Source organism: Mauremys reevesii, linkage group 12 (assembly GCF_016161935.1).
Source record: "Mauremys reevesii isolate NIE-2019 linkage group 12, ASM1616193v1, whole genome shotgun sequence".
NCBI lineage: Eukaryota > Metazoa > Chordata > Testudines > Geoemydidae > Mauremys > Mauremys reevesii.
This window is the reverse complement of record NC_052634.1, coordinates 26,290,847-26,318,283: the sequence shown is the minus strand read 5'-3', so window position 1 is coordinate 26,318,283 and position 27,437 is coordinate 26,290,847. Positions and strand designations below refer to the sequence as shown.

At 48.6% G+C, this 27,437-nt stretch overlaps 1 protein-coding gene and 1 non-coding gene across 2 annotated transcripts; both read right to left on the bottom strand.

Moving 5' to 3' along the window:
- Nucleotides 1–10,670: 10,670 nt before the first annotated feature.
- TRNAG-UCC lies at nt 10,671–10,742 on the bottom strand. Its single transcript has one exon. It is a non-coding gene; the product is annotated as a tRNA-Gly (tRNA).
- Nucleotides 10,743–17,691: 6,949 nt separating this feature from the next.
- On the bottom strand, nt 17,692–25,673 carry LOC120375530 (zinc finger protein 420-like; the record flags this gene model as incomplete). Its single annotated transcript, XM_039496227.1, has 3 exons — nt 17,692–18,918; nt 20,505–20,524; nt 25,559–25,673. Coding segments are annotated over 3 exons (1,362 nt in total), but the record flags the coding sequence as incomplete, so codon positions are not given.
- Between the last annotated feature and the right edge of the window lie 1,764 nt (nt 25,674–27,437).

Sequence of the window (27,437 nt, the reverse complement as noted above, 5' to 3'; positions counted from 1 at the left end):
TGTCTTACTAATCTATTAGAGTTCTTTGAAGGGGTCAACAAACATGTGGACAAGGGGGATCCGGTGGACATAGTGTACTTAGATTTCCAGAAAGCCTTTGACAAGGTACCTCACCAAAGGCTCTTACATAAATTAAGCTGTCATGGGATAAAAGGAAAGGTCCTTTCATGGATTGAGAACTGGTTAAAGGACAGGGAACAAAGGGTAGGAATTAATGGTAAATTCTCAGAATGGAGAGGGGTAACTAGTGGTGTTCCCCAAGGGTCAGTCCTAGGACCAATCCTATTCAATTTATTCATAAATGATCTGGAGAAAGGGGTAAACAGTGAGGTGGCAAAGTCTGCAGATGATACTAAACTACTCAAGATAGTTAAGACCAAAGCAGATTGTGAAGAACTTCAAAAAGATCTCACAAAACTAAGTGATTGGGCAACAAAATGGCAAATGAAATTTAATGTGGATAAATGTAAAGTAATGCACGTTGGAAAAAATAACCCCAACTATACATACAACATGATGGGGGCTAATTTAGCTACAACGAGTCAGGAAAAAGATCTTGGAGTTATCATGGATAGTTCTCTGAAGATGTCCACGCAGTGTGCAGAGGCGGTCAAAAAAGCAAACAGGATGTTAGGAATCATTAAAAAGGGGATAGAGAATAAGACTGAGAATATATTATTGCCCTTATATAAATCCATGGTACGCCCACATCTCGAATACTGTGTACAGATGTGGTCTCCTCACCTCAAAACGATATTCTAGCACTAGAAAAGGTTCAGAAAAGAGCAACTAAAATGATTAGGGGTTTAGAGAGGGTCCCATATGAGGAAAGATTAAAGAGGCTAGGACTCTTCAGTTTGGAAAAGAGAAGACTAAGGGGGGACATGATAGAGGTATATAAAATCATGAGTGATGTTGAGAAAGTGGATAAGGAAAAGTTATTTACTTATTCCCATAATACAAGAACTAGGGGTCACCAAATGAAATTAATAGGTAGCAGGTTTAAAACAAATAAAAGGAAGTTCTTCTTCACGCAGCGCACAGTCAACTTGTGGAACTCCTTACCTGAGGAGGTTGTGAAGGCTAGGACTATAACAATGTTTAAAAGGGGACTGGATAAATTCATGGTGGCTAAGTCCATAAATGGCTATTAGCCAGGATGGGTAAGAATGGTGTCCCTAGCCTCTGTTCGTCAGAGGATGGAGATGGATGGCAGGAGAGAGATCACTTGATCATTGCCTGTTAGGTTCACTCCCTCAGGGGCACCTGGCATTGGCCACTGTTGGTAGACAGATACTGGGCTAGATGGACCTTTGGTCTGACCCGGTACGGCCGTTCTTATGTTCTTATGCAGCCCCGCCAGGGGGAGCCGGTCTCTCTTTATGCAGCCTCACCCATTGCTCAGGACGAGGGTTGTGCTCAAAGATCTGTGCCCCGTGTTTTCACCTCCATGTGAAGCACACAGTGCAAATAACCCTCAGTGCATCAGCTCAGTTCCAGGCTCCACTTCCACCCGCTCAGAGCGCAGAGCTCCCAGGCTGAGCCTGAAGTTGGAAGCGGGAGACCCTGTAACCAGCCGGGCCCTGTGGCTGGTGCCTGTGATCCCAGCTCCTGGGGAGGCTGAGGCCGGCGGATCGCTTGAGCTCAGGAGTTCTGGGCTGCAGGGGGCTGTGCCGATCGGGTGTCCGCACTAAGTTCAGCATCAATATGGTGATCCCGGGGAAGCTTGGGGTTCCCAGGTTGCCTAAGGAGGGGTGAACCGGCCCAGGTTGAAAACAGAGCAGGTCAAATCTCCCATGCTGATCAGTAGTGGGATCGCACCTGTGAATAGCCCCTGCAGTGTAGCCTGGACAAGACAGTGAGTCTGCATGTGGATTTTACAGTATGTTGGAAATAGGTCGGGTTGCTTGCCGAAATGATCACTTGTGGCTGGTGTTGGATTCCCAGTCTCCATGTTACAGGGGCAGGAGAAATAAAGGGTTGTTATCCTTGCTGTGTGAATCAAGGGCAGCACAACTGTGCTTGGCAGACCCCGACTGAGGGACTCACCCTCAATTCAATAGCACTTGCTAGGCAGGGGACAGGGGTTCCATAGCCAAGTGGGCCGGGGCCTGGGTCCCAACACTAAAATGTAGGTGTCAGACCAACGTTAGGACAGGGTGGCTGTGGAGGGATGAGTGAGTCCCTAGACACCATAGTGAGTACGGTGCCTTCTTATTTTTCCCCTTTTCCACCCAGGATGGCAGGTGAACTCTACAGAGGCACCTCGGGGCTTGCACTGACTAAGGACAACAGCTGTGAGTGGGGTACAGAGAGGGGATGGCTCATGTTAAAGGACTTTTGGTTGCTGGACTTATGAACCGTAGGGAGAAGGACACTGCCCAGCTTATTTGGGGGTGGGACTTTCCCTTGTGGTTTATGTTTATGTGTTGGGGCTGCTGACATGACTTCTGCTAACCCTGGGCTTACATTGCAGTGTAGACATACCCTGAGAGGGCATCTAGACTGTGATAAAATCCCACTGGCCCGGCTGGCCTGGATGATCTGATTTGGGCTCCTGGGGTTCAGACTGGAGCCCAGGCTCGGAGACCCTCACCCCTCGTGGGGTCTCAGAGGCTGGGCTCAAGCCCAAGTGTCTACACTGTAATTTTATAACCCTGCAGCACAAGCCCCACAAGCCTGAATCAACTGACCCAGGGTTTGAGAATAGTGACTTGGGTGTGTTAATGGCAGTGTAGACATAATGCTAGGCTATGTCCACACTGCAATGAAACACCCACGGCTGTCCCGTGCCAGTGCAGGCTCCCAGGCTAGGGCCGTGGGGTGGTAAATTTGCAGTGTAGACATCTCGGCTCAAGCTCAATACTGGGCTCTGGACCCCACAAGGTTGGGAGGGAGTTTAGCAAGGAAAAATGGTAAAATGGCAGTGGAGTATTAGCCTGGACTCAATGGCATTTCTCCATGGGTCTGTCTGCTTTGGGGCAGGGACAATACCACGTCCTGCTGCATTTGTTATTTCATAGGGCGGTTTAGGATTTTCATTCTCACACACGGTGCACAAAGCAGGACTCAACCCTCGGTGCAAACTAAATGAGCTGCCCACAGGATCTAGCAGCCACAATGAGCATTTGGTGTGAGATCCCAGACCTGCCCCTGTCCGAGAGGGAGGGGGGTCGTCTGCGAGGGGACTGGACCACTGACCTATCAGCTCTTAACTCCCAAACTTTCAATAATTCTGTTATCAGTGGCTGTGAGTGTAAATTAAACCATAAGAACAGACACACGATCTATGGGGGTCTCCCTACACAGGTGTGAAGCCTCCTACCTATGGAAGGGCTAGAGTTCTACTTGCTGTAGTGCCGCCATATACTTGGTGCCAAGTGGAGCTGGGATTGGCTTCACCTCTAGGCAAATCTACCCATAAAATGTGACAGTATCACCTCCCTTCAGAGTAGAGACGCGAGGGAACAGAAGAATTCCTCCACTGAGCTAGCGCTGCCTGCACCAGGGCATAGGGCCGCTGAACCACATTGCTCAGGGTGGTGGGTTTCTCACCCCCTGAGAGGCAGAGCTAAGCCAACAGATGTTTCTAGCATAGCCCAGCCCTTAGATCTCTCTTAGGTTAGGTCTACACTGGGGAGGTCGACCTAAGATATGTGAATAGTGTAGCTGAAGTCGGAGTATCTCAGGTCGATTTACCTGGCCATGAGAATGGGGGCAAGTCGACCGCTGCCGCTCCCCACTTGACTCCGCTTCTGCCTCTCACCACGGTGGAGTTCTGTAGTCGACGGCAGAGCGATTGGGGATCCATTTTATTGCCTCTATACAAGACGTGTTAAAATGGATCCCTGATAGATCAATCACTACCCACTGAAGAACATAAATCCACACCATAGCGAGGTCAAGCATAGGAGTTTATTACACACAGCACTGGCGGAGTGTCACCTGGCTTATTAGGCTCAGAGACACTGCCAACCAATTGATTACAATAGAATATATAGGTTTTCCATGGGCGGGGGAAAGTGACGGGGTAGGCAGTTCCACTCCCCAGAATAGGTTTTGCAACAAGACAAGATAGCACATTAGCCAGTGGTTAACAGGTTACATAATGTGTCCGCCCATGGTCTCAAGTTAGCAAGTTAACATTTAATGAATACTTTGATAAAATGTTATTAGTATAAAATATAAATGTTGAATTCTGATTTGGGGTCCATAGGAATGGAGCAACTCCTTTGATTGTCCACCAGGTACATTCCTAGGGGTTAAAACAAAGAAACAGTGAAAGTATATGGCAATAAAGATTGTTTTTTGTGTGTCTAAAGGCAGGAATTGGTTCCTGGAAGGATGCCCTATCTTATACTGACATGTGCCAACTTTTCCTAAATGTAAGGCTGTATCTGTGGGAAGAACGTCTCCCTACAGGAGAGACTAACACAATAGGAACAGGGATCCTTTGTTCAATTTGCAACTCTGAATAAGATACAATTATTTAGTTCTTAGCTCCAACACCTGGCAATTTGCTGACCAGGCCTATCTTAGCAAGCAAGGCTTTCTGTTTACCCAGCTTTCTCTTAGCTGATCACTATTTGCTAGGTCTCTGGTCCCTTGACCATACTCTGGACTTTGGGCCTGGAAAAGAGCTGGCACAATCCATAGACCAGGTGGTTATATAAAATGCACATGGATTTTAACCCTTCACATACAGTAATGGTGAAGTTCTTGGTTCAGGCTGATAGCAGTGATGGAATAAACTGCAGGTTCAAATCAAGTCTCTGGAGTCCATCCACAGCTGGGATGAGTCATTCAGTCCTTTGTAGAGAGCTTCAGTTTGTAGCAAAGTCCCTCCAGAGGTATGAAGTAGGATTGAAGATGAGACATCAGCATTTTATAGTCTCTTGCCATGTGATGTTTGCTTTTTTTGTCCCAAGGACACTCTATCCAGCATGTGCCTTAGAAAAACTTTAGAGTTCTGTCCTCAGGCAGGTCCCTGCTTACCTTGCTGAGTCACAAGTGTATCTGCCTTCTCTCAATGGGTTGATTGTATAGCTGATGGTCCTTAATGAGCCATCAAGCAGGCTAGGTAGAACTGACACCAACTTGTCTGGGGTGTTCCCTGGAAGCAGAGCACAACTTTGAAATACGGGCAGCATAGAGCCAATATTCATAACGTCAACTACAAAAATGATACACATCTAGAGATAGCATAATTATAATCAGCCAAATCATAGCCTCTCCTTAGACCCTTTACACGACAACGTATCTACAATATTGGCTGCAAATATAGAACAGTGGTCGCAATGGTGATCTATACAGTTACAGATTATGTCAATAACGTCACAGGAGGTGACACGGCATCAGTGAGACTGATACTGGAATACTGCCTCCAGTTTTGGTGTCCTCATTTGAAAAAGATGTTGTGACATTGGAGCTGGGGCAGCAAAGAGCCACCAAATGTTCTGAGGGCTGGAGAAAAATGCCTTCTAGTGAGCTATGAACGAGCTCAACCTGTTTAGCTTATCAAAAGAAGATTGAAAGGTGACTTCATTGAAGCGTTGAAGGGCCTTAATGAAGAGAAAAGATTGGGTATTAAAGGGCTCTTTAATCCAGCAGAGAAAGGCCTAACAAGACCCAATGGCTGGAAGGTGAAAAGAGACAAATTCATATTACAACTAAGGCACAAATATTCAACAGCGAGGATGATTCACCACAGCAACAAGCTACCAAGGAAAGTGGTAGATTCGCCATCTCCTGATGTCATTTAATGAAGACTAGATGCCTTTCTGGAATGTGTTTGCCCCAAAAGTAGATCTTGTGTCATACAGAAGGTCTGTGATATGCAGGGGTCAGATTAGATGCTCTTCTGGCCATCAAGTCGACTAATTTCTGAAAAACTGAGTGTAGCATTGGGAGCAGCATCTGATGTTTTCCTGTCTAGCCGGCTTGCTTCCTAGAACGAACGCTCCTTGAGTGGGGTGATCCACAGGGAGTAGCTCAAACCTCCAAAGTGCCTGGGCAGGGGCAGGACATTAGCACAGCAAGGGAGGGGTGTGGCAGTGACATCACAAAGTCCTTTTGCAGGACCTCAGACTATTGGTCAAAGGTGGTGGGGAGGTGGTGACCTCACAGAGAGATGCTGACATCAGCCAGGCAGGACATAGGCGAGAGGCCAGGGAAACCTCAGAGACCCCTGTGGCTTTGCTTCAGCAAGTCTCCTTCTCCAGGTCTCTCTTTGAGGACTGAGAGAGTATTCGGGTTCACGAACGTGAGCGCCAGGAGGAACCTCTTTTGAGTTTTCTCCTTCCCTTTGCCTGATTTTACTAGAAAACAGCCATCCCTGTTTAGAAGGTAAGAGCCTCCTCGAGGTTTGAAACCTGTTCAGTCTGATCCATCTGGTGACAGTTGAATTCTAGGCATGGAAAACACGAATTTAAGGAGCCAGAATTTAATCCACACCTGGGATTTTTTCCCTTAGAATCACTGGAGTCATTAGGGTTTGTCCTTTTTGTTTCACCTTTTCCTCCATCCATCTCTTCCTCCTTTCTCTTTTTCTCTTGCTTCTTTTGTCTTTTCACCTGTTCCCCTCCCAACACCGGGAACAGGATGTGTATGTGTGTGTTGCGGGGGAGCGCTCTGCAGCTCCCACTGTGGGAGGTCCACCCAAAAATGTGGGGCTGAAATAGTGCTCGGGCAGTGATCCCCACCAGTGACCTGGGCCATCCTTTTGGGCTCTCTGGTGAGAACCCTCAGCCTCCCGTCCTCAGTCTCTACCCTGATTGGCTGAGCAGGGGGTTATTGACAGGGAGGAGACTCAGGTCCTTGTTGTTCTCTTTTAAGACCAAGGAAATAAGTCATAACCTGTTATATGTTTGACAGATTTTGCTGCTTTGCTGCATTAATGGTCTCTGAGGAGTTCATGATTCTCTCTAACATTGCAGTTCTCCTCAAATACTTGCTGAATAATTACTGTGCACTGTTGTTGGTCTGGAGCTCATCTGAGAGCACTTTATTCAGGTCATTCAATGTGTGAAATTCAAGATCTGACAGTCAGTTTGAAAATCAGGGCTCTTGGGTCCTATTCCCAACTCTGCCACTGACTGGCTGTGTGACCTAAGACAAGTCAATTCTCCTTTCTCAGCCTTAGCTTCTCCCTCTTTCAAGTAGGGATAATAGTGATCCGCTCCTACCTACCTCACGGTGGGTGGAGGATGGGGATCCATTGGAGAGTGTCACTAGGAGTATCAGAGGGGCCATGTTAGTCTGGATCTGTAAAAGCAGCAAAGAGTCCTGTGGCAGCTTATTGACTAACAGACGTATTGGAGCATGAGCAACTGCACATGGCTAAGCAAAGAGAACAAACCCCAAATCCCCCCTGTGCTTTGGGAGCCAGGTTTGCGGTGGGAATTCTGTAGTTCAGATGACTTCACACCTGGGCATTGTGATTCTTTACCAGTTTCTCTGGCATTGGAGCAGTTTTGTGCTCACAGCTGTGATGGCCGAGTGGTTAAGGCGTTGGAGTTGAAGTCCAGGTTCAAATCCTGCTCACAGCGAGGCCTGTGTTTTAGCCAGTCCCTCACCCGGGCAATACCTCTGTACACCCCCCTGAGACACACTCAATTTTCTCCCCACCCCAAGTAAATCCTGTTCTGCTCCTTTCATAGAGATCCCTGGGACACCCCCTCACACTGTGTCCCTGAGGGGTCAGGCAAACTCTCAGCGCCTGAAGCCTCTGCCACTCACCTGGTGCCCCATTGATCAGCCATAGCCCTGGTTCTGCTCCTCTCTCTAGAGTGCGAAAGGAGCTGGTAGTTTTGGATCATCTGCAAAATTTTTCAGCTCACTGTTTAGCAGATCGTTTATGAATATGTTTACTAGTCCTGGTCCCAGTACAGACACCGCTAGTTACCTGTTTCCATCCTGAAAACTGACCATTTATTCCTACCCTTTGTTTCTTGTCTTTTAACCAGTTCTTGATCCACGTGAGGACCTTCTGGAGGTGAAAGTAAGCCGGTATGTTCCGGTATGGGGTACCGGCAAGAGCCAGTACGCTGTGCCAGCCCCGCCCGGCTTCCCCAGGCTGGTGATTTAAAGGGTCCAGGGCTCCCTGGAGCGGCCGGAGCCCCAGGCCCTTTAAATCACCTCCTGAGCCCCCCTGCCAGAGCCCCGGGGAGCAAATCACTGCCATGGATGCTGCTCTCTCCCGCTCTGCCAACACAGAGCAGGGGCGGCAGAAGCTTCCTTACAGTGGTGGGGGGCACCATTGTCCGAACTGTGGCACCCCCATGACACCCCTTCCCTAAGGACCCCCACTCACAGCACCTCTCCCCCCGAGGCCACACCCACAGACGCCTCTTCCCCAAGACTGCACCCTCCCCACCCCCCCATCATTTGTCCTAACAGCCAGTAAAGAGTGGTGGGACCATGGCCCTCTAAACCCCCTGTTCCAGCACCCCTGACACAGAGCTAAGCAGGCAGCAGTGTGTGTGTGACAGAGCTGTGCTGAGCTGAGGCAGTGAGAGAAGGGGGGCTGATGTCGGGCCTGTCCCCTGCCTCAGGACTGGTTGCTTCCAGCAGCTGTCTAAACTTAGAGGCAGTGTGCGACACACTCACTCTTCTGCAACCCACACACTGTCTCTCCCCCCCCACACACACACACGCTCTCTACCCCACCACGCACATTGCAGTTGAAAAGCAGCTGGCAATCTAGTAGGATGCCCATGGAACAATGGGATAGAAACCTGCATCATGTGATGCTGTACCAGCCTGTGAGGCATTGCAAACCCTTCCCAAAGCACCCTGCAGCCAGCTGCACAGTGGGATGGCTACCCACAATGCACTGCTCTCTGTGGCAATCCAAGAGATGCTAGCATGGATGTGCTCTGGTGACACAGGGTGGACATGCAACAGCTGTTCAATTAAAATTCTATAACTAAAGCCATGTTACTCTTTCATTTAGTCATTTATCCCGCTCCCCGCTGGAATGCTGGTGGGATGAATGGGCTGGTTGAAGAGCAGAAGAGCTCCCAGGTAGACAAGGTGTCTGGGACTCTAATTAGGCAGCGATCACACACCCAGAGCATGGACACTGCCCAAGGTGGAGTGTGACCAACCAGATGCAGCCAAGTCATCTCTAGTCGCAGGCCATGAGGTGCAGGTCCTTAAAAGGGAAGGGGCCCTGTGCTCAGGAGAGCACTCACAAGCTTGTACCTCCAGTGAATGCCCTTCGCCCTGACCGCCTGGCCAGTGGTTCACAGCGTTGCATTTCATTGTGCCTCAGGAAGACTTACCTTCGTCACACTGTCCATCACGGCGCTGTGGGACACTTACCTTTCAGAATCCTGGGAGTGTGACACCCCCCCCCCCCGCTTCTTTTGAGCTTAGCTGTCAATATAATAAACGTGCTGCTTTCTGCCAAACTCCGGTGGGTCATTAGTGCTTCCTACGCTGACTAGCTGGCCCAATTTTGGGTAACACCTACGATAACCCCAACCCCTGCATGACAGAGGGTGGTGAAATGAGCTGAGAAAAAGCCTTGGCATCAGCAGGGGAAAGCTAGAGGATCTTGGCCAGTCACCCTTTGAAGCCTTGTGGCTTGGTTTCCTCTGCCCTTGGAGATTGGCCTATGGTGGCCGGCTCTTCTGCGTGACTTGCCAAAGGAGGAAGTGAGGCAGGAATGGGGCAAAAGAGGAAAGTCGAGCTGAGGAAGGCAGGGCAGAAGCTAAGTGCCTCAGTGTGGCTAGGTGGGGTTAGTAGAGCACCACCAGTCATTCTGCAAAGCCTGGGGAGGTGCGGTTGGCTGCTGGGAGGCAGAATCCTGTGCCTGCCTCTTGGCTTCCCAGGGATGGCTACTTGCAGCCCAGGAGAAGAAGGATGGTTCTGGATGAAAGGAAGACATGCAAAGCTCTGGAGGAAATTTGGGTGCGGGGTGCGGGCTCTGCGCTGGGGGAGGGGGTTCGGGTACAGGAGGGGTGGCGCTTACCCCGGGCAGTGCAGCTCCCAAAGTGACCAGTACACACAACCCTCTGGCAGCAGCTCCTAGGTGGGCGAGGCCAGGGGGTCTCCGTGTGCCGCTGCCTGCAGGCGCTGCCCCCAGAGCTCCCATTGGCTGCAGTTCCTGGCCAATGGGATCTGTGGAGTTGGTACTCGGGGCAGGGGCAGTGCATGGAGACACTCCCCCCACCCCAGGGGATGCTGGGACATGCCGGCCATTTCTGGGAGTGGCACGGAGGGACGGAGGCAGAGTGGGCAGGGAGCCACCTTAGTGCTGCTGGCACATCTCTGCACACCCATTGGGGGAGGGGAGCAGAGGGCCTCCATGTGCTGCCTGGGGGAGGGGCAGTGCACAGAGCTGCCTCCCCTCCTGGGTCTATTACAGGAGTGGGTGGGTGGTGTCTTTTGGCCTACAAGGTGCAGCAGGTCGGACTAGATGATCACACTGGTCCCTTCTAACCTTAAAGGCTCTGAGTCTAAAAGGGAGAGGGAAGTAAAGGAAAAAAAAACCCAAATACTGCAATACCAGGATGACTCCACCTGCTCATTGTATAGTCCCACCCCTTTCTTTCTCCACTGGGTGTTTAATGAGCTGCAGGACATTGATTCTCTCATTCCATTGCTAAGGTGATACAATGTGAGTGAAATTAAACCCATTCCCAGCAGAGAAAACATCACTTACCTGCATTGACTGGGAATTGAACCCAGGTCAGCTGCTTGGAAGGCAGTTATGCTCACCATTATACCACCAATGCATCTGGCAAAAGTGCCACTTATGCTTGTCCAATGAGGCTAGACCAGAATTGAGGCATTTTACTGCCTGTTAAAATGTACTGGAGTCTCATCACTAAAAAAAAACTACCTCTATCTTCCCCTGGGTTTGAACCATCAGCCTCTCAATTAGGTCACCTAAGTGGTTAACCACAGACACAGGTAACTACCCTACACTTCCCAAGCTTGTCTATGAAGCACTTACAGGGGCACACCTGGCTAGTGAGGGAGGTGCACTGCTGGGGTTATGAGTTCAAGCCTCACCCAAAGCATCGGCTTTCATTAGCCATAGAGCTTCCCCCCCTCACTTTGTCTCAGTCACATGGAAAGTGCCATACGAGGGTGATGACAGTAAATTCTAAACTCTGAAATGTGGAGGTGGCCCATAGATTGGGATAAGGGGTTTGAAGAGAAAAAGCTCTAAGGATATAAAACCAGACAGGCTCCAGGGGCAGGTACGGTACAACGCCTCAACAGGGAGCCATTCGGGGGAGAGGGTTTCACTTCCTCTGTTCAATGTCCTGAGAGGTATTTTAAGATGAAGATAACACCATGGCTAACAGTTGACTGGCACGTCCTGGGTTAAAGAAAGGAAGGGACTTGGGTTAACAGTCGGAAGATTTGTGTTACCATCACTGTCTGACCCCCCTTCAGTGCAGAGGTTTGTACTTTGTTGGGTGGAATGCACAGACTCCTGGAGAGCAGGGGCAGCTGTTTCCATGGCAGAGAGCCTGGCACTTAGGAGACTTTCTTGACTTGCTGTTTTGAAGCAATTCAATAAAATAACAGTGGAGCTGCAATGTCCAGTCCTAAATTTCAGGCCCCCCCCCCAGTGCAAAAATGCTATTTTAGGATCTAAACAGGAGGCTTCCGGCTCTAGGGCACCTGACCAGAGAGCTCAGTGGGGGGTGTAAGGGCTGGTGACTCTGAGGGTCCTGGGCTAAATCCACTTGCAGGTGGAAGTGTTTTGATTTATTTGATGGATAATGAGCACCAGCTACCAGGGGAGAAGCCCTGCCACCCTGCTGCCACTCCAGCTACTGCCCCGGGCGGGGGGGGAGCCCCAGGGGGCCTGCTGCTGCTCCAGCCACCCCAGGAGTGCTGCTGCCGGGGGCCACCGAGCTGTGGCTGCTCCTGCTGCCCGCGGAACCACAGGAGGAAGATGATTTTTGACAGTGATGGATGCCTCATCCTAAAGGTTTTTGTCTGCCCCCTTCCAGTGACTGTTTGGCACAGGAATGCAGCCCTCACTCCTGGGTCTCTCCTGGGGAAATAATGTTTCTGTGCAAAACACCAAAGCTTTTGACAGAAAGGAAGAAAAGGAAATGGCCACACGATGGGACTAGGACATAAGGAATGAAACACAAGATGCTTCTCCCATGTGCATTGACTTTGAGCCTTGTTGTTTGCGGTGTTGTTGTATCCATGTTGGTCCCAAGACATGAGACACAAGGAGGAGGGGGTCACATAATATCTTCTAAAGGACCAAGGAAGGGAGTATTATTTACTCCTTCTCATAACACAAGAACTAGTAGGGGTCACCAAATGAAATGAATAAGCTGCAGGTTTGAAATGAACACACTTCCCTCAATCTGCTGGCAATGCTTCTACTAACGCAGCCCAATCTGCTGTTAGCCTTCTTGGCAACAAGGGGACCGTTGACTCATATCCAGCTTCTCATCCACTGTAATCCCCAGGTCCTTTTCTGAAGAACTGCTGCTTAGCCAGTCGGTCCCCAGGCTGTAGCAGTGCAGGGGATTCTTCTTTCCTAAGTGCAGGACTCTACACTTCTCCTTGTTGAACCTCCTCAGATTTCTTTTGGCCCAATCCTCCAATTTGTCTAGGTCACTCTGGGCCCAAACCCTGTCCTCCAGCGCTTGGATTCTTTACGTGCTTTCACAGAGTGAAGAGCACATGTTCCATGATTTCATATGGCAGAGTTTTATGCTATAGGGAGCTTTCCCTGTGTGAATTTGACAGGTGAATCAACATAGAGACATATTGTGACCCTTCTCAGGGAGCTGAGGGCTGAGAGTCTCCTTGTTGCCACCTGCCACTAGGAAGAGGGAGTTTTGCATTTGGCAGCTGGATGTTAGTGACCAAACTCACCCAGCCCGTCAGGCACTCAAGGACCCTCCTCTGAGCTACAGCAGCCACCCTAACCCCTGAGTTCCTTCAATGTGTCCCCCTCTGGGGTCCAGCCCGGATCACCAGATACTCAGAGAAATCCCAGATTTTCTCTGCCCAAAGCAATGGTATATCCCAGGTTACTAGTTTTACTGTGGACCACTGCTACTTTATCTCACACCGCACTTGAGTATAGTTATCAAACAAGCAGAAATTTATTTAACAACCGATAGAGATTTAAACAAACAAATGTGAGTGATGGAAACCAACTGTTACCAACTAAACAAAATCAGAAAATGCAACCTATACTTTTTAATAGTTAGCTTTCCTATCTAAGTAGAGTCTCACCTCACACTTCAGTCAATTTCACTGATTGCTAGTCCCTAGGCGCCTCGGCCCTGCCTTTCATGAAGCGCCACTGGTCATTAGGAATCTCCTTGGTGAATGGACCCAGAGTGTTTTTCTCCACCCTGTTATGAACTGACTCAGTCTTTTGTCTTTATTCACAGAAAGGACGATCTCCTCATTCTCATATTGTCCTTGTCACTTCCACAGGGTTTTGATGTCTATAATTTGTCTTTGATGGTTTTCCATTGGCTTTTCTGGGTTGGTGCAGAGGCTGACAATGGAGCAATACATCACATAACTGGCTAGCAAGGGAGAGGTGCCAATTCCCTCCCACTGGAATGGGCCGTCCCCACCAAGACCTATGATTGGGGTGACTCACTTTCACAACAATACCATATGGGCATAATTTTCCATGTACTTACATTACCCCTTAACTATGACTTGGACACACCTCTCGCAGTGAGTAGGAGTATCAATAATTTACAAGCTTTCAGTAGGGATCTCACTGCTATGCTTCCTGGATAACTATCATAAAAGCAGTGGGGTGTGGGGAGTTTGTCAGGTCTGACACAGGAGTTGCTTGTGAAGAACAGTGACCCCTTTGCCAATTGGCACCAATGAGCTTTTGTCACAGATGCACTGAGCTATACAGTCACCCCCTGATAGAACAGAAAGGCCAGCACAAAAAACAGAGAGAGGAACAATAAGATACTAAAATGACAATGGCTGGAACTCTCCATTTCTCTCAGTCTTTGCATTCATGGGCACTAAGAGCTGTAGCTACAGTTGAGGAACCAGGTGAGCAGACAGCTGGCTCAGCCCTCCATACGAGTAACTTTCTCACATATAGGGAGATGGGTCAAAATTGGAATTGATGTTAAGGCTGTGTCTACACTTCAAACACTGGAAATATTCTTCTGACAACCCAACACTGCCTACACTAGGGCTCAGGTCACATTAACTACTTCTCTCAGTGGAGAGGACTTTTCACACCCCTGAGAGATGTGGCTATGCCAACAAAGCTTTTCTACATCGACCAGCCTTTAGATGGCTTATTGACCTGAAAGACAATAGATTTCAGTCTTTTTCTTTATATTGATGGTTGATGAGTGCAGCTGTCCTACCTGCTGGACACATCCTGTGACAGATGTCAGGCCTTTCCTTTGCAAATTAGAGAAGTGGGGAAGACAGTGACGCTTACAGTCTAAGTGGGTAAAACTTATACAACTTGTCACCTCGAGTAGCTTTCCTTTGAATAGAAATTGACTTAGAAACTAAACAAAATAAATTCTATTTGAAAACAAAATACTAAAATCTATACTGGGCCAATATTCTCTTATACACACTTTCTCACACACATTCTCCCACCCCAACCTTTGGAGTGAGGTTTTCTACCAGAACTCTTTATACTACAGGGGGTAAATTAAATCAAATTAACTATTCAAGATTAGCCACCATTTCCTGTACGACTATCAAAACAAAACAAAAAAAACAACTTTCAGTTTTCCAAAATACTTCAGATTATCACACATTTAGTCTCTTCTTCTTTAACCAATAACGTCACCAATAATCTCATTTTAATAGATAAAAACATATTCAAAGATCACAAATTCTTATCATATATGTTAGTTTTCTTCTAATGCCCATTGCCAACAACTGAACCTTGGCTCAAGATGTGGTTTGTCCCAACCACTTCTGTGAGTTCAGATATCTCAGGATCTTCTACATTATGTGTTGGTGGAAGGGGTCTCCTATGTGGGAATCTTTGCATCATGAGGAAAAATACCTCTCGTGTCACACTTTTAATCTTTCAAAGTGAGAGAAGTTAGACAAGTGATGTAAATGCATAAAACACAAGAGAGAACTGTCTGGTCTACACTAAAGACATTTATCGGTTAACTATATTACTCCGATGTGTGAAAAATCCACACCACTGAGCAATGTAGTTACACAGCCCTAACCCCCTGTGTAGATAGCGATACATCAGCAGCAGAACTTCTCCTGCCAAAAGAGCCACTGCCGCTTGCGAGGGTTGGACTAATCAAGTCCGATGAGAGAAATCTCTCCCATTGGCTGAAAGCGTCTCTAATAGCAGCGCTACAGCAGCGCAGCTACATTGGTGCAGCTGCACCAACATCAGCTTTATTGTGTAGCCACAGCATCAGACACAAAACCATAGAATCAGAACTCAACATGCGAGTATCCAGAAGTCTGAAATTGGAGCCTGATACATTCATTGCCTCATTGGTTACCATCATTTCTACAGCCTTGAAGTCCTTGTTACCCAATCAGGCAGCCAGTTTGGGATCCACGGGGAAGGAATGTCCTTTGAAGCTCTCTCTCTTTGGATCCAAATGGTGAAGGATGATTGTTCTCAATGTAACCTGGCATCCTTTGGAACTGTAATCAGTGACACTGAACTAGGAAATGGAGTTGTACAAACAATTTTCCTTGGGTCACTGGTCACCATAGCTTCCTTTACTGGGGTGGAAACCAAGAACTGGATGTGGACTCTTTCAGCCCCAGCTCTTTCCAAATCCTTGGTCTTGGTTAGGGTAAATTTACACTTCTCCAAAGTAGAATCCTTTACAAAACCACTCCAAATCTCAGCAGTGTTAGTGAGGCTTACCAAAACATGGAGGCTTACCAAAACATGCCCAGCTTTTCTTTAATTTGGTGGCACAGTTCCAGGCAAGGGACTGGATACAGGGCTGGATCACAATCTTCATTAGTGACCAGAGTTGGAGTTTCTATTCAAAAATAGCTATTTTTCTGCAGCTATAAGATTTCCAAAACTGATTTGATTCGATATACATTTTTAGCACCTACAAAGGATAAATTCAACAAAACTCCACTTCTATTTCCTCAACATCTGCATCATGAAGGGCAGCATCTCCGACACAATAAGATTAGCTAGGAAAGAACTTCTGTAGGGCTTGGGTTACAAAGGCTTTGGAACCAAATACATGGGCATTGTGCCTACTTCAAAAATCACTTAGCATGGAATTTTCTCCCCAGAACATCTGGGACAATATTGACTTCAACAATTGAACTACACTGTGATCATATGCACTTCCTTCAGTTAGTTGGGGTTCTGCTGTTGTTCACCATTTCTGAGTAGAGATTTTAAATCACTGCTGTTTCTTTGTTAGCCTGTCCAGTAAATTGGAGAGTTCTCTAATGCTGACAGAACTACACCTCAACCTTCTCCATGACATCATGCAGGGATGGGGAAAAAGCAAAGCTGAAGTGAGAAATGATGACTTTAGCAAATAGTCATTTGTCTTAAATTCTCCAATAAATCTGAGCTACATCCTATCAAACTGAACTAATATCCAACTGAGTGACCAAACAGCCTTCAGGAAAGATAGAAACCCACATCACAGAGAGCTAGAATACACGGCAATGGAAGTGTGAAGTGAAATTCCAGAGCAGGTTATATCTGATTATTCAGAATCAGGACAAGAGATTCTCCCATCACATTCTCCTCTGATCCATTCAAACATACTTCACTCAGCACTGTCTCAATAGCCAGTTATGTTATTTACAAAATTTTTAGTATCCGAGCATTGCCATAATGGGGGACAAAACCACTCACCTTGCCAGAAGTGGCTTTACCAATAGATGGAACCTGCGATTTAAACTCCCAATGAGCACACTGTGTTTGGGATCCATTTGAATTCCCCTTCCAGGTCTTTGACACTTTCATCTCCAGTCAGAGTGACTCTGATATAAGATTAAAGAAGTCAAAGCATCATCTCCAAGCACAGACAGCTGAGAACTGTTCCTCACAGGACACTTTGAGAAGTGGATGGATAGAATGGGATGATGATAACCTCTGCATGGCTCAGACAAAAGGTAACAGTTCTGCAGTGATGGGGAAGGAGGGAATCTCTGCGTCTCCCCATCTCCTTCCAGTGTCACAGAGGCTGAAATTACACTTTTTTTTCCTGCCCCTGCTCCTCTTCATTTAACTATAATTTGAAAAATTCCCATTATATCTGCTCTTCAGCACAACCCAGAGCAACGTGAGAACAAGTGGCAATGATACAATCAGTATCACTAGTGACTAACAATAATTTTGAAATAGGAGGAATAGTATAAAAGTGATGCTCTCTGGTTCCTGATAGGAAGGACACACTCGAATTACTCATGGGATAATGGAGTTGATAGAAAGGACAAATGGGTCCACCTCAAAACAGGACAAACTTTAAAAAGGCAAAGATGGGCCACTCATCTGGTCAAACTGAGGGAGAACCATGCTGCAAACAGTTCAAACAGCTTTAAAAGTTACTATGTGGGAATAAGGAAAATTATTAAAGAAAAAAAAGTATTGATAGCCCTAGAGGTGTTTATGTTGTAGATCTCCCCTGCAGATTCTCTGATGACTAACATGGGCTAAGTGCCCACAGAAGGTTTTCCCGCACTCACGGCATTTATAGGGTCTCCCACCGTGTGGATTTTCTGATGTTTAGAAAGGCCTGAGCTGCTAGTGAAGTTTTTCCCACACACACTGCATTCATAGGGCCTCTTCCCTGTGTGGTTTCTCTGATGTTGAGAAAGGGCTGAGCTGTCAGTGAAGCATTTTCTACACTCACTGCATTCATAGGGCCTCTCCCCTGTGTAGATTCTCTGATGTTGATAAAGGCCTGAGCTGCTAGTGAAGCATTTTCCACACACACTGCATTCATAGGGCCTCTCTCCAGTGTGGATTCTCCGATGCCTAATAAGGACTGAGCTGCGCCTGAATTTTTCCCCACACTCACTGCATTCATAGGGCCTCTCCCCTGTGTGAATTCTCTGATGTTCGGAAAGGTTTGAGCTGCTAGTGAAGTTTTTCCCACACTCACAGCATTCATAGGGCCTCTCCCCTGTGTGGATTCTCTGATGTTTAGTAAGGCCTGAGCTGCTAGTGACACTTTTCCCACACTCACTGCATTCATAGGGCCTCTCCCCTGTGTGGATTCTCTGATGTTGATAAAGGCCTGAGCTGCTAGCGAAGCATTTTCCACATCCACTGCATTCATAGGGCCTCTCCCCTGTGTGGATTCTCTGATGGGTAAGAAGGTTTGAGCTGCGATTGAAGGTTTTCCCACACTCACTGCATTCATAGGGCCTCTTCCCTGTGTGGATTCTCTGATGTTTAGAAAGGCCTGAACTGCTAGTGAAGCTTTTCCCACACACACTGCATTCATAGGGCCTCTCCCCTGTGTGGATTCTCTGATGTTGATAAAGGCCTGAGCTGCTAGTGAAGCATTTTCCACACGCACTGCATTCATAGGGCCTCTCTCCTGTGTGGATTCTGTGATGCCTAATAAGGACTGAGCTGCGCCTGAATTTTTCCCCACACTCACTGCATTCATAGGGCCTCTCCCCTGTGTGAATTCTCTGATGTTCGGAAAGGGCTGAGCTGTTAGTGAAGCTTTTCCCACACTCACAGCATTCATAGGGCCTCTCCCCTGTGTGGATTCTCTGATGTTTAGAAAGGCCTGATCTGCTAGTGACACTTTTCCCACACTCACTGCATTCATAGGGCCTCTGCCCTGTGTGGATTCTTTGATGCCCAATAAGGTGCGAACTGCGATTGAAGGTTTTCCCGCACTCAATGCATTCATAGGGCCTCTTCCCTGTGTGGATTCTGTGATGCTTTATAAGGATGGAGTAATCACATATGTTTTCCCCAAACTCAGTGCATGTATTTTTTCTCTTTCCGCTGAGGATTTCCTGCTGGGTTGTGGTTTCCTTGAGGTCCTTCTGAGTTTCCTGACAGGAAATACATTTACCCACTTTCTCCCCTGGCTGCTTTCCCTGCTCTCTTTCTGGTCTGTGCTGAATATCATGAGATTTTTCCTGCTTATGACTCCAGGACACATTCCTTTTCGATCTTTGTGATAATGCTCTGTGTTTAGCCACTTGCTCAACATTTTCCTGCTGAGAATTCTGCTCCTCTTTCTCACATACCATTGCGTCACCTGCTGTGATAGAGACAGAAACCTCAAACAGGGATGGAAAGGGGAAGGTCAAACCAATACAAGTACTGGAGAGAGGTCAAATAAAAATCAGGAACTGAACTCCCCCAAGTTCTTCCCCCAAACAGGAGAGAGGAGGGGATCAATTCAGCCTTCACATCCCATCCAAATTCACGGGGGAAGGGAGGAAGCTACTGTCTGTTGTCTGCTAGGGTCTACAGGAAGCCATGAGCTATATTTACTGTAAGGATACGACCCCTGCTAGGGACAATAATGAACTGAGAGACCTTCCAAGGGCATTGTAGGGCATCCCAGATGATTCCTTCAGGCACTTACAGATTCTGAGTTGCTTTAATGTTTCCTCACCTGTGCAGGGAGCTCTCAGGATCTCTCTTTCCTCTGAACCCTGGAGGTCTGGGACCCATGGCTCTGCCCGTTGTTCCAGCTGGGAGATCACATCAGGCTGGGAAACTGGAAACCCTGCTCAGATGAAAGAAAACAAAGGAGTTCAGTTGATTTCATAAGACTGTCATAAAAAAAAACACACTATTAATTTAACTTCAGTGCTTAGTGTGACGGGTGTGCCTGGGGCAGTCCACACTGAAAATGCCAAGGTCAGGGCAGGCTGAAAAAGGGAGAGCAGATGCTCCCAAAACTGGTGGTTAACACTGAAGTTAAACTCACTGACCAGTCACAAACTGTGCTTCTGATCCCCCACGCTGGTTATTGAGAAGCTGAAAAAAGAAATTACACAGCCCCTTTTATTGCATTCCAGTTCTCCAACTCCCAATCAGCACCTAGGTCCCGTACAGTGAGAGGTTATTTAAAAACTCTGCTCATAGACAAAATGTTTTTCTGACCTCAAAGGGTCAGCCACATTACAAGATCACTATAGGTTTGGATCTTACCCAAAAGACCACACTGCCAGCCAATCCTTTAGCATGGAAAGACAAGACAGGACACGAAAAAACTTGTTAAATGGAAAAGCAGTGAGATGCATTCCAAAATCTATATATCAGGTTATTAGCAGTATTGTTGAGCTGCTGGCTTGAAAGTCCGTCTGGAACACATCCACAGTTTGGATGGGTCATTCAGTCCTTTGTTCAAGGCTTCAGTTTGTAGAGAAGTTGCTCCAGAGGTAGGAAGAGGGATTGAAGACAAAATGGAGATGATGCAGCTGCCCTTTATATTCCCTTTGCCATGTGGCTTGTACTTCCTGTGTCCCAAACACAAGCTTCACAGCACATGGCATGGAACAGCCTCGGAGGTCTCAGCACACAGACATACCCCTGCATGTCTTGCTGACTCAATAGGTTTATGCCCTTGATCAGGGATGGGCAAACTACGGCCCACGGGCCACATCCAGCCCACAGGACCATCCTGCCTGGTCCCTGAGCTCCCGGCTGGGGAGGCTAGCCCCTCCCCCACAGCCACACCACCGTGCGGGCAGCGCTCCTGTGGGGCGGGGCTGTGCGCTCCTGCAGGGCAGTGTGTCTGGCTCTGCGTGGTCCACGTGGCTGCCAGACACGCTGCTCTGAGCGGCATGGTAAGGAGGTGGGGGCGTTGGATAAGGAGCAGGGAGTCCCGGGGGGCAGTCAGGGGACAGTTGGATGGGGCGGAGGTTCTGGGGGGACGGGGGTTGGATAGGTTTGGGAGTCCCAAGGGTCTGTCAGTGGGCAGGGGGGTGGATAGAGGTCAGGGCAGTCAGGGGACAGGTAGGAGCGGGGTTGGGTAGGGGGTGGGGTCCTGGGAGGGCAGTTGGGGGGGTCTCTGGAGGGGGCGCTTACGGGACAAGGAGCAGGGGGGGTTGGATTGCTCGGGGATTCTAAGGGGGGCAGACAGGGGGCGGTAAGTTTGCCCACCCCTGCCCTTGATCCTTTCCATGGTCTCACTGTACAGCTGATGGGCCATCAAACAGCCTAGGCAGCGCTGATGCCAATATGTCTCACCCAGAAACACTGCACAAGTCTGGAAATACAGATCTACTCTACAAATCTATAACTCACAATACAAAGGTGATACAAACATAGAAACAAAATCATCATACTTGGAAAAGCATAACATTTTCACTGACACCTTACCTGGCATATCTAGCACGAGTCATTTCAATGTTATCAAATTGGTATTGATAATAAAAAAAATAATATAAAATGTCTCAATTCCATACACTGTCACACTTGGTAAAGCAGTGAATTCCCAGGACCAGCTCCCCCGGTCCTTGAAGATGCTGAACACTGTGCTTATGACGTATTGAAATACCCACATATCTGCTGGGAACACACACAGACAGACACTGTGTCAGTCTGTACCCCATGTTCACTCTTCTAGAAAATTATGATCAATTTTGTACACAGAATGGCATTTTGAAAACACATAATCTACTGAATATTAGCCTGTTAAAATGTGTAGCAACACTGTATGTAAAGTTATGAGATTTTACTGTATGATATTACTGAAAAAGTTACAATGCTCGGGAAGATCAGTTCCTCGGAGACAGCGAGGCAAACAGCTGGTCAAACAGGTGTGAAGACATTTACATTCCATCACAGGGACACTTCAAGCTCATATCTCCAACAGACAGCCTGGCACCATGACTCAGCTGAGAACTGAAGTTGTTTCTAGTACAAAGGACTGAATTATAAAAAGAGGTGAGGAAAATACTTGAGACTTTCTCTCCCCTTCCCCTCTGCTCATGACAACTTCTGAAGAACTGAACATGGGCGGCAGGGGCGGGTTAGGGGGAGTCCTGGCTGAAAGGAAAACCAGCCTGTCTCAGCACGTGATGAGAGAACATTTGCTTTCCATCCATTTCAGCTTGTTAACTTAGATCAGGGGTTGGCAAACTTTTTGGCCAGAGGGCCACATCGGGGTTGCAAAATTGTACGGAGGGCCGGGTAGGGAAGGCTGTGCCTCCCAAACAGCCTGGTCCCGCCCCATTTGACCCCACCCACTTCCCGCCCCTGACTGCCCCTCTCAGAACTGCCGACCCATCCAACCCCCAGCTCCCTTCCCTGACCTCCTCCAGAGACCCCACGCCACTAACCACACCCTCCAGAACCCTCCTGGGATCCCACCCCTATCTAAGCCCCCGAGCCTTGTCCCCTAATCGCCTCCCACCTTGCCTCCCCCAGAACCCCACTCAACCCCTCCAGCTCCCTGTCCCCTGACAGCCCCAACCCCTATTCACACCCCCCCCCCCAGACAGACCCCGGGACTCCCAAGCTTATCCACCCCCCCCCAGTTCCCCATCCCCTGACCACCCGCTCCCTGTCCCGACTGCCCCCCAGGACTCTTGGCCCCTTATCCAACCCCCTGGCCCCCTTACCACAGCCACACGGCTCACCGGAGCTAGACACAAGGTCCCTCAGGAGCACGCAGACCAGCCCCCTTACCATGCCACTCAGAGCAGTAGGAGCTCGCAGCCCCACCGCTGCAGCATTGCCCAGGAGCGGTGGGCCAGAGCGCTGGCGGCGCGGCATGTTGAGGCTGCAGTGGGACAGCGGGGGCGAGGGGACAGCAGGGGAGGGGAGGGGAGGGGAGGGGGGAGCCTCCTCGGCTGGGAGCTCAAGGGCCGGGCAGGCTGGGCCCGCGGGCCAGGTGTGGCCTGCGGGCCGTAGTTTACCCACCCCTGACTTACACATTAGTTTGTAAAAAGAACAGGAGTACTTGTGGCACCTTAGAGACTAACAAATATATTTGTGGTTTATCTTGCATTTCTTTTGTAAACAATTCTGACTTTTATGACTAGTTACCTGTAGTCACTTAAAATCTTTTTTTTTTTTTTGGTAATTAACAATCTTGTTTTATTGTTTTATCCAACTAGTGTGTTTGGATTAAAGTGCGTTGGAAACTGCATTTGGGATGTAGCGGGGTGGACCCCCGCTCCTGCTCAGAAGGGTTAAAAACAGCCCTGGGAGGGGGCTGTGGCTGGAGAAAGCAGCTTTTAGGCTGGGCTGATTGGGGGAAGTGGCTGCAGCTGGGACTCAGCTGCCCTATAAAGGCAGAGAAGCCAGGGGCAGATAGAGTCTCTTTCTGTTTGTAGAGGGAGATGGGCCTGGCTGCAGGGAGCTGGACACAGGGTACCTGAGTGGAGCAGGGCTGGGGAAAGGCAGAGGAGCTCCAGCCTGGAAAGCCCCAGGCTGCGGCCTAGCAGAAGGCAATAGGTACTGGGGGGTTGCAGAGGGCAGCCCAGGGGTAGGCAAAGGCAGCAGGTCCAAACCCTCCTTGCCAGTGATGAGTGGCTGATCCTGCAGCCTGCCCCAGGGGGTGGGGCTAGACGATGACTGGCCTTATACTGAGCCGAGGTGGGACTAGTGGGTGGGAGTTCCCTGGGGAGGGGAGACCCTAAGACTGAGGGGTTACTGCCAGAGGGCAGCACCTCAGGTAAAAGGGGCACCAGATCCAGGGAGGGACACGGGGGCCAGAGGACAGGTGGCTCACCGGCCTGCAGAGGGTGCGCCGGAGCTGGAATGAGCTAATTCCCAGAAGTCACCAGCAGGGGGTGCCGCAGGGATGAGTCCACTCATGTACATGGGATAACAAGGCTGGTGCATGTTATTTTCCACTGATGAAATGACAGACTTCATATGAGCTTGCCTTGTTCAGTAGTGTGCTGGACAGGGAAAGATGCACATTTCTGGGGGAAGTCTGGGAACAGAGACTTTTCTGGGGTTTTCCTGTGCTGCACTGTAACTCCTGAGTCACTGACCAGCAGCACTCAATACTGTAGCTGGGAGCGAGTTACATGCTGGAGACTGTGTGTTAACTGCCCAGGAGTGGCTGCTCTCACAGTAAAACAGTGTAAAAGTCACCCCAGCCTGGGGAACTGAGGGGACACAGCTGTTCAACACTCCAGATTGCACTGTGGCTAATGTCACAGACACTCAATTTCAAAGAGGCTCCTAAAACACAGAGAAAGTAAATCCATGTCCCAGAAATCCAAGACTCCAGACAGAGGGCAAATCTCTCTGCCACTGCTTCTTGCTGACGGAGAGGTCCAGAGACAATGAGAGAGTCCTGGAGAAGCTGGGAACAGGAAGCATGGGCTGGTGGGGTTCAGTGGAGAAAGGGAACAGGAAGGGCAGGGATAGTACTGAATGCAGGATCTCAGCAGTACTAGATGTCAGGTTAGCACATAGTGCAGCCCATTGGAAAACATAATCCCAACTAGACATATAAAATGATGAGGTCTAAATTAGCTGTTTCCACTCAAGAGAGATCTTGGAGTCATGGATAGTTCTCCGAAAACATCCACTCAATGTGCAGCAGCAGCAGTCAAAAAATGAACGGAATGTTGGGAATCATTAAGCAAGGGATAGAAAAGGCAGAAAATATCATATTGCCTGTATACAAATCTATGGTACGCCCACATCTCGAATACGGCTGTAGGAGCTGGATTTTATAATGTACTTTGAAAATTAATGTATGATTTGATTTCATCCTATCAGCCACCATGTGTGAATAGCAGAAAGGAATGACAGACCAGAACAATCCTTCTGACTGATTATGGTCACTTTTTGTTTTAGGATAAGTTACACTGTCTACTATGGTTTCCTCTATGTATTACAAATTAGGCACTCTAGTTAAATCTACATGTCTTTGTTTTAAGGTTTAGTAAGTAAGAGACAGGATTCACTATTGTGTCTATGTTAAGTAGATTAGAGAAACATTGAAGGCAAGGTTTCATTTGCAATGCCTTTTTGCTCGATATAAAATACTACTGTTTGTATTCTCAGTGGGTTTGTGTGAATGGGGATGTATGCATCAGGAAAAGAGAAGGTGTAAAGGCCATTGTTATAGCCAGAGTCAAGGAAGAAGGAGTCAAGAGACTTAAAGGACATTAAAGAATCATCTACGCGCATCCATAATGAAGGGCAGATTGATGACCCTGAGGTCAAGGCTGGCACCCCTGAGGACAATTGATTAAATCAGAACAAAGGACAGGCTGACACTCTCAGAGGTGCACTGGAATGTTTACACCAGTTAAGAAGTAACCGATCACAAACTGATAAGTGTGTGTGTGTGTGCAAGTGATATGCTAACGGTTGTATTCTCAATAAATGCTGTGTATTTACCTTCCTCTATAAAGATCCTGTGTGCTTTGTAGGAGCATAACGCTGCATGCAGATGTGGTTGCCCCATCTCAAAGAAGTTTACTTATGCAAACAGGAGATATTTGACACTGTGCAATACTGTTCCTGTGTTCTGCAGCAGGGGAGGGTCTGTGGCAGTGTGTGAGTCACTGGCATATTGGGGTGATGCAGAGACAAGACAGTGTAGAGGTGGCATTGTGGGGCTGGCATGAACCGTATCTCTTCATTTCCCCTTGCAAGAACTGAGGGGACAGGAATCCTTACCCAGCGAGGTCACATTCTCATAGTTCTCCTGCATGACGTCTCTGTAGAGGGCTCTCTGAGCAGAGTCCAGCAGAGCCCACTCTTCCCTGGTGAAATACACAGCCACCTCCTCGAAGGTCACTGGCCCCTGAAAGAGCAAGGGTCCAATACTCAGTACCTGATGTCCCACTCCCACTATTCGTGGGGGAGAGGAGCCAATCAAATGCAAGCTCTGGGTGGATCACAGTCAGAGTCCCACCTCCACCCCTCTCAGAGCATCCTGGAAACACCAGGTTAAGGGGATGAAGCAAGAGCCCCAGCAGATCCATCACACACCTACTAGCCACAGACCGATACAGGAGATGGAGCCCCTAGCAGGGACCAGGGAGAGCTCCCTGGTAGGAAGCCCAACACCCTCCTCATTGTGAGGAGCTGGATATGAAGGGAGGGGAATCTCCCCTAACCCTCACTGATGGGTGCCCCTTTCCTATCTCACAGCAACTGCTGGTCAGTCAGGCCAGGCTCCAGCACTGGGAGTCTGGTCAGTTTTCCTAGCCCCATGTAGGAGGGTTATTTTCTGTTTCACAAATTGGGGTATTTCCACCTCCTAATCTCATGGGTCTGTTCCTAGAATCTAGGCCACTTATTAAACTCCCCCCAGCAGGAATGTCACAAGCTGTCCTCCTCCCTTCCCCACCTTGTGCATTTCCTGCCCTGCTCCAAACCAGACTGTGCAAATATTTTTTTCTTTCTTTTTTATAGTTGGAGATGTACCAATCTCCTAGAACTGGAAGGGACCTTAAAAGGTCATTGAGTCCAGCCCCCTGCCTTCACTAGGAGGACCAATTTTTGTCCCAGATCCCTAAGTGGCCCCCCTCAAGGATTGAACTTACAATCTGGGGTTTAGCAGGCCAATGCTCAAACCACTGAGCTATCCCTCCCCCCTCAATCAACTCTTCCCATCTCCAGTGTATTTGCTGTCCCTCTCCCTCCTGCAGGAACCCACCAGCAACCCCCCGATAATCCCTACCTGAACAGCCTCCTCTGCAGCCATTTCTCTCCCCTGTCCCATGGCAGGATGGGATGAGCTGGAGTGAAACATGGACGTCATTCTGCAGCCTGGGAAGGTGAGAAGGGCAGTCGTGGGGGTTACAGAACAGGCTTTAGTTAATTTCACAGGACGATTCCCCCAGGCCCTTTCCCTGCAGACAGACATCCTAGACTCTGCCATCCTGGGAAAATGCTCAATCTCTTTATTACAGTGTGGAGCTGGCCCCTCCTGCCAGGCTAAGCCCACAGAGAGATTTTTAACCTCCCTTCTCCGTCCCTCCATCTCATAACAAAGTATCTGAACACAAGGCTAGAAAAGAGCAGAACCCAAGGAGTCACTGTGGGGGATTCCCTCGGACACTGACCCCCCGGCAGTCACACCCCAGCAGGGGGAATATGGAGTCAAGAACCAGCTTTTCCTCTGTCTGATCCTTTTCTTGATCACTGGAAAGTGGTTCTGCCCAGGGATGCTGTAATACATGTGTCTGGGTGGACTAATGAGTGGGAAGAGAGATTTCCAGCTCTCTTCTCCCATTGCCCCTTTCAGTCTCCCCTTCCCCGTCCTCTCTCCCTGCCCCTCTGTCTGGGACAGTCCCATTCCTGGGGGCTTTGCTCTCCCATGGCTGGATTTGCTCCTGGCAATTGCTACTGGGAGGAGAGGCTGTTTGTGTAGAGTCACTTTCTTGCTAGTCCCCACCACTTTCTCAGAGGTCTTTCAGTGACCTGGAGTCTGTGGTAGAATTTGCATTAACAGGGCCCAGGACTGCCCCAAGGGGCTAGGACCAGCTGCAGAAAGTCATCCCCTGGGCCAGGCAGGGAAGAAGCTTTAATTAAGGTCACATCCCAGCAC